General features: G+C 46.4%; 1 protein-coding gene across 1 annotated transcript; it reads right to left on the bottom strand.

Annotated features, from left to right (window-relative positions):
* Positions 1-392: 392 nt before the first annotated feature.
* On the bottom strand, positions 393-10,514 carry IGFALS (insulin like growth factor binding protein acid labile subunit). Its single transcript, XM_072599789.1, has 2 exons — positions 10,326-10,514; positions 393-2,704 (listed from the first exon to the last, which is right to left on the bottom strand). Exons 1-2 carry the CDS (start codon positions 10,339-10,341, stop codon positions 891-893), a joined length of 1,830 nt encoding a protein of 609 aa, XP_072455890.1. The 5' UTR covers positions 10,342-10,514; the 3' UTR covers positions 393-890.
* Between the last annotated feature and the right edge of the window lie 1,185 nt (positions 10,515-11,699).

Raw genomic sequence — 11,699 nt, 5'->3', positions numbered from 1 at the left:
GGAAAGCGTGAGTGATTGACTACCAGTCTACAAATGTATGAAGGAATCCCAGCAGAAGAATGCTGACCAGTTCTGACCGACTGCCTTCTAAAAGAACCACACAAAGGAAATAGATTTGAAACAGCAACAACAAAGAGGTGAGATGTGAGAAACAACAGTCTGAATGTCAGCGCTCTGAGGTAGTTAGCAGGGTATATAAATACTGGAAAAGATTTTAGAAAAATAAGGGACACTGATTGATGCTTGGTAACTGAAGGGATGGGGAATTGGGTGGCCTCTGTGTATTCCTTTCTACTTGAGGACTCTAAGATCGGCCAAGATGAATGACCTGGGCTAATTTACCCTTTTACGTTGTCTCTCTATTTGATTTGAGGAGTGTAACATGGTATGCTTTTTTTGTGAAATTGCTTTTAATTGATAATGAGCATCTTATTGGATAGGAGTAGAAAAGGCTTTATCCACCCCCTTTCCCCATTGTGATTTTCTCTTCTCTCTGGTCACAGAACTTTTGGGGACTAGGCCAGTGACCATCTGTTCCAAACCCACAGAAGACCAACTTGAATGGCAAAGTTCAAAGAACTTGTTTGTACCCTGGCCACCCAAAGGCCAAGGCACCCTACTGGAGTTGAGAGAAAGAGCTAGGGAAGTATGAAAAAAAGGGAGTTGAACTATAAAGTCATCCCTTTGCTCTGGTCTCACATGGAGGCCTGAGGAGCACCATATAGCCCACTGAAGTGTTCAAACACCACTTGCTTGAACACCAAGAGACTGGCTTATCATTTTTTCTTGACTGGAAAAGGAAGGGATACCCTGGAGGAATGAATGAAGTTGATTCCACAGCATAACCATTGCAAACTCCTGCTTCCACGCAGGGGATGTTGGCTCTGGGGTTAACAGTGAGCAAAGTGGTCTTCTCCAATGTCACGAAGGTCAAGGCCGGCCACTTCTAGGGGACTCTGACAGGTGAGGTTATTGTAGGTATACACAGGAGTCTGGCAGTCATCCCTCTCTTGAATGTTTCGGACAAAGCGGGGCACCACACTGGGCTTCTGTAGGGAGAAATCCCTCAACTCCTTTAGGGAACAGCTACAGTTCCATTTGTTTCCTTCCAGCCAGAGCTGCTCCAGGGCTGGGAGCTGAGTGGAGAAGGCCCTTAGAGAGTTGTTCTTGAGGCTGAGATACCTGAGGTTCCCCAAAGGGGCAAACAGGCCATCAGCTATGGCTTCTATGTGGTTGTGGGAAAGGTCAAGCCAAAACAAATGCTGGAGGGAACTGAAGGTGTCTGGGGAGAGATCTGCCAGCTGGTTGTGGGAAAGAAGCAGGTACTCCAGGCTCTTGAGACCCTGGAAGAGCCTGCTGGAGAGGAGCGACAGCGTATTGGATGTGAGGTCCAGTTCCAATAATTCATGCAGCTCCATCAGACTCTGGTCCTCGATCTCAGAGATGCTGTTATGCTTCAAGAAGAGTCTCCTTAAACCAGGAAGGCCAGAGAACGTGTGCCGCTGAACCCTATTAAGGCAGCTGCCCTCAAGGTGGAGGCTGTGCAGTTTGCTGAGCCCTTTGAAGACCTGCTCAGGAAGGCTTTTGATGCAGTTGCTGGACAAGTTCATCACAGCCACATTGAAGAGACCAGGGAATGCCCCAACCTTGATGTCTTGGATCTGATTGTGGTTAAGGGTGAGGACTTCCAGCTGGCCCAGACCCTCAAATGTCCTCTCCGCAAGGCTCTTGATCTTGTTGTGCCCAAGTTGCAGCTCCTCCAGGATTTGTAGGTCTTTGAAGGTCCTGGGCCGGAGGCTGCTGATGGCATTGTTGGAAAGGCGCAAGACGTGCAGACTGAGGAGGCCCAGGAAGGTCTCCTCAAAAAGGATGCTGATGCGGTTGTGAGACAGGTCCAACCAGCGCAAGGACCTGAGGCCCAGAAAAGCCCGGGGTGCAATGGTGCTGATGAGATTGTGGCTCAGGTAGAGCTTCTGCAGCTTCTGCAGCTTGATGAAGACATTGGCCTTGATGCTCCGCAGAGCGTTTCCACTCAAATCCAGCTCTCGGAGCTCAGTGAGGCTGCAGAAGAGCTGGGGCTGCAAGTAAGCCAGCTTGTTACCAGCCATGATGAGCTCCCGGAGGTTGGGCAGGTCATGGAACAGTGTGTCTGGGAGAACCACCAGCGAGTTCCAGCCAAGATTCAGATCCCAGAGGTTGGAGAGCCCAGCAAAGAGGCCTTCTTCCACCTTGCTGAAGTAATTGTTGTTGAGGCTCAGGGAGACCAGGTTCTGGGTGTGCAGGAAGGTGTTGGGAGCAAGGTATTTCAGTCGGTTTCGTTCCAGGTGTAGGTGATAAAGGGCCCTGAGTCCATGGAAGGCATGCGGCTCCAGGCTGCCCACCTGGCTGCTCTGTAGGTTGAGGAAATCCAGGCCAGAGAGGTTTTTGAAGGCACCTGTGGGGAGAGTGGTGAAGTTGTTCCCATCCAGCCACAGAGCCTTGGTGGTGCCAGGCAGGTCATTAGGGAGCTGAGTGAGGTTTTTGGAACTACAGTATACGTTGAGCTCTTCACTGTAGTCATCATAGCTACAGGCACAAACACCAGGGCATTTTAGGAGCTCAGGATCATTGGGCTCTGCTCCCTCTGGGCTCAAGGAGCACCTTGCTCCAGGGCATACTATTGCCCATGGAAGCAGCAGCAGCTGCACTGCCAGTGGAACGGCTCCTACAGGTGAGGAATAAAGCCAGAGTTAGATATGGCACCAGGACCAACAACTACCACTATTGATAAAGCACTCATTTGAGGGCAGAGGCAAGATGGCAGAGTCAGAGCAACTACTCACTTAAGCTCTTAGACAAACTCCTTAAGAGTTTGTCTCTAAACTCTAAAAAGAGAATCTGACCAGATTTTGGAGGGGCAGAATCCAATAGGAGACAGACTGTGGCAGATTCACAGCACAGGGCAGACTGGAAGGTCAACTGGAAGGATCTGTTCCATGGGGCTGGAGGATCTGTTCCACACAGGCTGTACCAGTGCATCCCCCATCCCCTGTGGTGGCAGGTCCAAGCAGGAAGCTTTGGGTGGTCTGAGGCAGCAGCTGCACTGCAGAATCTCGGGCATATGAGCCCAGGACAGGAGTCCAATGGAACCCAGCAAGTGAGAGCCACAGAACCCAAGTATCTGCAGCGGGTGCTCCTGAGACTATCAGCCCGCAGATCAAATGTCTGTAAGTCACCTACTTGAACTTTTGGGAGCCATAATGGCAGAGTTATCAGTAAATGCTCTCCCCCTGCCCTTGTTGACCTTGAAAGAACCATAAAATATTTCCCCAGAAAAATACTGGAAAAAGTATTTTCAGCAAAAGGGGCAAACAGTCTCTTAGCACATGAGGCTAGGAAAATTGCTAAGGAGGGTCCCTCTTGCTGTGGCTGAAGGGGACAATGCAGGACCAGAGCTGTCCCAGACAACCTCACCTCAGCAAACCAGGAAGACATCCAGAACCCCAGCGGTTGGATCCCTGCAACCACCAACACCAGGACCCCAGGTGTGCCTCAGCACTCCAGGGGAAATGGGAAGATACTAGGGCAGCCAGGATCACCAACCACTGAGCTTGCCTCAGCAGAGGAGACCTCTGGTGGCCAGACCACCCCTCCCCAACACTTAACAAGCTAGCTCCAGGGTAAATCCAGGGAAACACAAAAAGACTTCACCTGGCCTCTGCTTTCTCATACCAGGCAGTTCAGCACCAGGTAAGCTGCAGCACTTTAGCTTCTAGCTGAAACAACTAGAGGCCACAACACACAAAGCCTCAAGTTCAAGACACAAGAACTGTGGGACAGAGCCCCTTGTGCCCTAGAAGCAGAGATCTACTTTAAAAGTCAGGAAAAAGGGTGATTATCATCATCATGAGTAAGAAGCAAAGCAGGAAAGAAAGGCCCATAGAATCTTTCTAGGGGGACAAGGACTACAACATAAATACTAAAGAGGTCAGCATTGAGACTGTACTTGTATCTGAAACTTCAGAAGGGGCTATGAACTGGTTGCAAGCACAAAGAGCACTCTTGGAAGAGCTGAAGAAGGATTTTAAAAGCCAAATTAGAGAAATAGAAGAAAAATGGCGAATGGTTTTAAAAGTATGAAAAAAGAATTCACTGAAGAGAACAGCTCCTTAAAAAGGAAGATTGGATAAATGGAAAAGTAAGTACAAAAACTAACTGGAGAAAATAACTCCTTAAAAGGAGATGCAAAAGTTAACTGAATTAATACATTATGATCAGGTAGGATTCATACCAGGATTACAGGGCTGGTTCAATATTAGGAAAACTATTAGCATTATCGATCACATCAACAACAAAGCTAACAAAAACCACATGATTATCTCAATAGATGCAGAAAAAGCTTTTGACAAAATACAATACCCATTCCTACTAAAAACACTGGAGAATGTAGGAATAAAGGGAACTTTCCATAAAATAATAAGCAGTGTCTATCTAAAACCTTCAGCAAGCATTATATGCAATGGGGATAAGCTAGATGCATTCCCAATAAGATCAGGGGTGAAACAAGGATGTCCATTATCACCACTATTATTCAATATGGTACTAGAAATGTTAACTGTAGCAATTAGACAAGATAAAGATATTGAAGGAATAAGAATAGCCAAAGAAGAAACTAAGTTATCACTCTTTGCATATGATATGATGATTTACTTAGAGAATCCCAGAGATTCAAGTAAAAAATTACTTGAAATAATAAACAACTTTGGCAAAGTTGCAGGTTACAAAATAAACCCACACAAATCTTCTGCATTCCTATATATTAGCAAAAAAGTCCAACAGCAAGAGATAGAAAGAGAAATCCCATTTAAAGCTAGGGTAGACAGTATAAAATATGCTGGGGATGGAAGCTCATTTCCATGTGGACAGTCTCGGGCGGGTAAAGGTGGGAACTTCTAAATCTTAGAGTTCTCACGAGGCCCCCCCAGGAAATGACTGGGAATCGAGGTGAACCGAGCTATCTCGTGTATTTCCGCCTCTTCCCTTGAGAAACGTGATGGGAGAGAGCTCTCCCCGCCCTCGAGATTGTCCCGGATCTGGGCACACCTAACAGCACGGTATTCAGATGCAAACTATGTGGCTGGAGAGCTTAAGTAGGATCAGGAAAGCCTGAAAGCTCTCTTGGGCGGAGGGGCCACGGGTGAGGACAACAAGGCTCCGCTTTTCCTCTCTCCTCTCTCCCCTCCCCCTCTCTCCCCACTTATACTTCTACTTCCAATCTCTTATTGTAAGATCTTTGCCTCCTTGGGAGATTCTTCGCTCCCTCCTAAGGAAGAATTCCCCTGCACTTGTAACTAGACCCTGAAATAAAGCTCAACCCTTGTTCGACTCTGGAACGTCCTTTCTCTCATACGAGCATCCGGTTTGGCCAGCCGAAGACCTCTGATAGAGGTAAGGGAAGACTCGGGTAGCCCACAGGCCTCTAGGCCTGGCAAAAATACTTAGGAGTTTACCTGCCAAAACAAACCCAGGGATTATATGAACACAATTACAAGACACTTTTGGCACAAATAAAGTCAGATTTAAGTAAGTGGAAAAACATTAGTTGCTCATGGGTAGGCCATGCTAATATAATAAAAATGACAATTCTACCTAAATTAATTTACTTATTTAGTGCCATACCAATTAAACTATCAGACAATTATTTTCTAGAGCTGGATAAAATAATATCAAAATTCATTTGGAAAAACAAAACGTCCAGAATATCAAAGGGACTAATGAAAAGAAATGCTTGGGAAGGTGGCCTAGCGCTACCAGACCTCAAACTGTACTATAAAGCAGCAATTATCAAAACCACTTGGTATTGGCTAAGAAACAGAGAGGTAGACAAGTGGAATAGACTTGGCACTCAAGATGCAGTAGGCAAGGAATATAGCAACCTTCTGTTTGATAAACCCAAGGACCCCAGCTTCTGGGATCAGAATTCACTGTTTGACAAAAATTGCTGGGAAAACTGGATAACAGTGTGGCAGAAATTAGGCATAGACCCATACCTGACGCCGTACACAAGAATAAAGTCCAAATGGGTACATGATTTAGGTATAAAGATTGATACCATGAATAAACTGGAGAAGCAAGGAATAGTGTATTTATCAGATTTATGGAGAAGGGAAGAATTTTTTACTAAAGAAGAGATAGAAAGCATTATGAAATGCAAAATGGATAATTTTGATTACATTAAACTGAGAAGTTTTTGCACAACCAAACCCAATGCAACCAAAATCCGGAGGGATGTAGTAAATTGGGAAAGAATTTTTACAGCTAAGTTTGGGGATAAAGGCCTCATTTCTAGAATATATAGAGAACTGACTCAAATGTATAATCATACAAGTCATTCCCCAATTGATAAATGGTCAAAGGATATGAACAGGCAATTTTCAGAGGAAGAAATTAAAGATATCTATAATCATATGAAAAAATGCTCTAAATCACTTTGGATTAGAGAGATGCAAATCAAAACAACTCTGAGGTACCACATCACACCTATAAGATTGGCAAACATGACAGAAGAAGAAAATGATAAATACTGGAGAGGATGTAGGAGAGTTGGAACACTAATTCATTGTTGGTGAAGCTGCGAGCACATCCAACCATTCTGGAGAGCAATTTGGAACTATGCCCAAAGGGCTACAAAAATGTGCATACCCTTTGACCCAGCAATATCACTACTAGGACTGTATCCCCAAGAGATCATAAAAATGGGAAAGGGTCCCACATGTACAAAAATATTTATAGCAGCACTCTTTGTAGTTGCCAAAAACTGGAAGTCAAGGGGATGTCCATCAATTGGGGAATGGCTGAATAAATTATGGTATATGAATGTAATGGAGTACTATTGTGCCATAAGAAATGATGAACAAGACTTCAGAGAGGCCTAGAAGGACTTATATGACCTGATGCTGAGTGAAAGGAGCAGAACCAGGAGATCTTTGTGCACAGCAACGACCACAGTGTGCGAGAGTTTTTTCTAGTAGACTTGGAATTTTGTAATAACGCAAGAACTTCTTAAAAAAATAAAATAAAATCCCAGTGGTGGTTCTCTAAGGCAAAATGCCTTCCACACTCAGAGAAAGAAATATGAAGTCATTCGCAGAATGTAGCAGATCATATTTGTGTATGTATATGTTTTTGTGTATCATGTTTTGATTTGTTATATGATTTCTTCCATTTATTTTAGTCTGACTACATAGCATGACTATAGTGAAAATGTACTCAATAGGAAAGTATATGTAGAACCTATACAGAACTGTATGCAGTCATGGGGAGGGAGGGGGGTAGTGGGAGGTAGGTGTGGGGGGGATAAAATCTCAATTGTATGGCAGTGATTGTTAAACATTAAAAAATAATTTAAAAAAAAGTTAACTGAAGAAAACAATTTGATAAAAATTAGAATTGGGCAAGGAGACGCTAATGACTCTATGAGATATCAAGAATCAGTCAAACAAAATCTAAAGAACAGAAAGATAGAAGAAAATGTAAAATATCTAACTGGATAAAGCACTTGTTATCTTATTCAAATAAATAAATGGTAAAATAGTCATCTTCTCTGTAGAAGGAAGCACGACTCTAGGGGAATCCCCTCCCACCCAACTCTACCACTCAGTGTGATTTCTGGTGAACTGGTTCTTCCTGGGCCTCCGTTTCCCAAAACCTCTAAAATGAAAGGGTTGGATCTATTAAAATCCTTAAAATGTTTCTGGTTCTTCTATGGCACTGTAATCCCTAAAATCTTTCCCTTGTGAGTGATTTCCTTATACCTTCCCCTCCTATCATTTTACTGGGAGAAAAACAGAAGCTCATAGATGGTGAACCATCCATTGTCACACATGTTCTGAGTGTGTCTTGTTTTGATGAGCACAGATTTGTCCTTCTGTGCATGAGCTCTACTACAGAGCCGAATCTCCACCTCAGAGCCACCTGGTATCTGCTTCACAATCAGCCCCTCGTTCCACTCCCACTCCCATCTCATACCCTAGAGTGAAGAAGCCTACATCCCTCTTTAGTATAGGTTTTATAATATCCCTGTTGGAGTGCCCTACCCCCATTCCTTAACCAGGGCTTTCCTATTCCCTCTGCAACACTTGTGGGAACACTGGTCCCAAGAAGGCTCAGGCCCCAAGTTTCAGCATACGTGGACTGAGAGGGTTCTTTGAGTATGACTTTCCAGCCAATGCCCTGTCTCAGCTCTAGCCTGAGCCCCTGACATTTGGGAGCCTTTGTAGAAGCTCAAGATGGGAGAGGACAGAGAGAGCCAAAAGGGAGATACAGAGCATTGCTGCGCTTTGGATGCTGCATTTAGCAGTGGAAGGTGGAAAGGGACGTTGTACTATTACATATTTTAACCCTCCATGTTAAACTGAGGCTTACTCCCCTGCCTCAGGGGCAGTTTTTATCCCCAGCTCACTCTCCATTTCCATGCCTGGTGAAGTCAAGGAGGGAAGGAGCCAATTCTTAGTTATTTTCCTCTCTGTGTGCCTAGCATGTAGTTAGTTCTTAATAGTACTGAATATTACAATAGTAACTGACTCTGCAAACCCAGAGTGGCCAACCTGTGGCCTCAAGGTCATGAAAGAATCTTTCTTCTATGAAGTTTGGATTCAGTCAAAGGGCCACACTTGAGGACCTAAAGGGCTGTATACAGCCTCGAGGCCACAGGTTCCCCACCCCTGGTCTAGTCTAATACTCATTTTACAAAGGAGGAAACTGAGGTCCATTGAGGGGACAGAACCTGTCCAAACTCAAGCAGCAGCAATTATTAGAGCACATTTATTACAGACATATCAAAGAGGCCATATTGAATAGGAAGTAAGTGGTCAGACTGGAATTTGAACCCTTATTGAATCTTATTTAAAATCTAACTCCCTTTCCACCACACCAAAGGCACCTAATTTGTTCTAGTCACAAGGGATTGTTGGATGCCCTCAGACCCCTAAGAACTTTGGCCAGGGGCCATACAAAGAACCAGAGGCTTTAGGGGCAATAGGCTCTGACAGTGGAATCATTTCATCATGTAATGTGATGAAGGCAAGGTGGTTCTGAGACCTTTTATTGATCGTGACAACACATTCATAGAGGGCTTTAAAATTTACATAAGGCCTTTTCCCCACAACAGCCCTGGAAAGTGTACAAGTATTCTCATCCATCATTTTAGATGGGGAAACTGAGGTTCACAGAGATTCAGTGATTTACCAATAGTAGCCCAGCTAAATATCAGAACCTTGATCTTTCGCCTCAGAGTCCAGTGCTATTTCTGTTAAATTAGAAGGGGTCCTTCTCCCCTGAGACAAGAGAGACTAATTGTAAGCATACGTCCCAGGGACTCTGGGTTTCCAGAGATGGGTGAGTGTCAGCACCAGCTCCCAGCACTGCTAAAGGAAGGCTAGCCAGAAAGGACTGGAGCCCCCTTGGGGAACCCTGGATTGTCCAAATAGATACAGGTATGACTTATCCTCTGAGTATGTCCACTCTTGCTGCTTGGGGTTAGGGAAGTTCCTGTCCCCTCCCTTAGCCTGCTCTTATTCCAACTGAGGGGTCAAGGTAGCAGGGAAAGGGACCTCCTCAAAGCATTATGGTCAGAGGGGTGAGGGAACATATCAAGGGGCAAATTGACAGGGACAGGAAAGCGCCTAATTTTCTCTGAATAGGAATTTCATCCTCTTGAGATGGTGGCAAAGACCTGAGCTTGCCCTCTGCTCCTGGATAAGCCCCCATTGCTTCTAACTCACTTCTGCTCCTTTAAGAACATGTGTGTGTCTGAGGTGGGAAGGAGGGGAGAGCCCAGGCAGCAGCACAGAGACCCTCCAGGGGCCCTTCATACCAGGCATTACCCGGTCTTCTGGGCCCCCCACAGGCACATTCCTGACCCCACACACTGCCATCACTTCAGCTGAGAGGCTGATCCTGACTACCTGGGAACGTTCTTATCCTTCCCCTTTTGCGTTTGCCAATACTTGGAGGGGTCTGTTGCCAGAACACTAGCATCTATCCCCACCCCACCCCAGGCATAGGAATCTAGCCACCTTTGAGCTGGAGGCTGCTCCCAGGTTCCTGGATAGACTGTTCAGGGTGTGGGGTCCCTGGAAAGATGGAGCTGGATACAGGGAACCTTTGTTTCCCAGGAAGGGAAGAAAACCTGAACACCTAACCTATGCTTCTGATTTCAACTTTGGAGTAGAAAGAAGTCGGGGTTAGGGGGTGAGGAAGGTGTCTGTCTCTGCAGGAGTCTCCCTAGAAGCCAGTTTGGTCTGCTCAGCACCCAGGGCATGGGGTTCTTTGTATCCCCACCTTACCTTTCCTTTGGGTCATCCTAGTGGAGGCCAGGCTAGGCAGGAGGGTCCCGTATTAGCAGTGCAGCTCCTGCTCTCTGGATTTCCCCACTGCTAGTAGTGCAGCAACCACCCTGACACCCAGCCAGCACAGCCCAGCTTGGCCCAGGTTCCTTTAACCCTCCAGGTGCCAGTTTGGACTGGAGGGAGGCTGTGTGTCTGGGCGGGTGAGGGGCACCTAGGAGAGGGGCCTTCTCTCATCTCTAATTCTTTCCCGCTGAGTCAGAGGTGCTTGGAGCAGCATCTCTAACTGAAAACAGATGCCCAGAGCAGCTCAACAGAGCTGGCGGGTGGGGTGGGGGGCTTCTAAGTTGGGGACCGTGAAAGGATTCAATTAGCTGCCTCTGAGGCTCATGCAGATACCTGGCAGGTGTGGGGGAGGGCAGGTTGAGAAGCTGGCACTGTGGGCTCCCAGGAAGAGTTCATCTCTCTTGGGCTACTCTTCTGGGAAGTGAAAGGTTGCCCATTTGGAAAGTTACCCCTCTACCTTTGTTAACACAAACTCCCAAGGATCTCGAACCCCCAGAAACGCAAGTACACCCTGTGATTCAGGGGCAGCTAGATTCCTCAAGTTGGATCAGAGGAGATGCTGGGCCTTGGACAAACAGCCCTTCAAGGGGATTTGGGGGCAATTGGGGAAAACAGGGATTTCTCAGCTCCCTCAGAGGCCCCTCCTCCCAACTCTAAATGGGCAGGCTATGCCAGGGGTCAAGAAGCTGCCACCATGTTTCACCATGAGTCTGGCTTTCTGGTCTGGATCGATGAACAACCTGCCCTCAGACTGAAGTTCTCTAAGTTTCTGTTGGTGTCAGCTGTGTTGGCTTTCAAGAATTCCTGGGGGGGTTAGAGAAGGGAGCTGTCTGGCTAACAGTGCCCTGTTCTCAGGCTCTGCCCCTGCCCCTTTGGGTGACCTCACTGTAACCCCAGGGCCTCAGTCTCCTCCCCTCCTGGCTGGGCTGGATTGAGCTCAGCACAGTGGCTGTCCAGGCTCTGACCCCGGTGCCACAGGCAGCCCTCTCTTCTAGGAAAGCCTGGCAGGGTTATTCACTAACCCATGTTTGTTTTCCCCAGTGGCTGTTCTCTTACACTGGGGGTGCAGAGCTATCAAGAGGGGTAGGCAAACGAGGTGATAATTTTTTCCCATTAGCAGACCAAGCAGATGATCATTTCAGGTGCCCTGACCTTGAAGTGAGTCACACTCTGGAAGTTACAAGTGCTGGCTCTCTCCTGAGTCTACATACTATCTTCTCAGCTTCCCCTGCCTGCCCAAGTATAAAACAAGGTCTTTGAAAAAAAAGTTTTGGGGCAGAGGTTTCAACCTCTTCCCATAGCCAGTGG

The sequence above is a fragment of the Notamacropus eugenii genome, chromosome 1 (genome assembly GCF_028372415.1).
Source record: "Notamacropus eugenii isolate mMacEug1 chromosome 1, mMacEug1.pri_v2, whole genome shotgun sequence".
Classification (NCBI taxonomy): domain Eukaryota; kingdom Metazoa; phylum Chordata; class Mammalia; order Diprotodontia; family Macropodidae; genus Notamacropus; species Notamacropus eugenii.
This window is presented reverse-complemented; position numbering and strand designations above follow the sequence as displayed.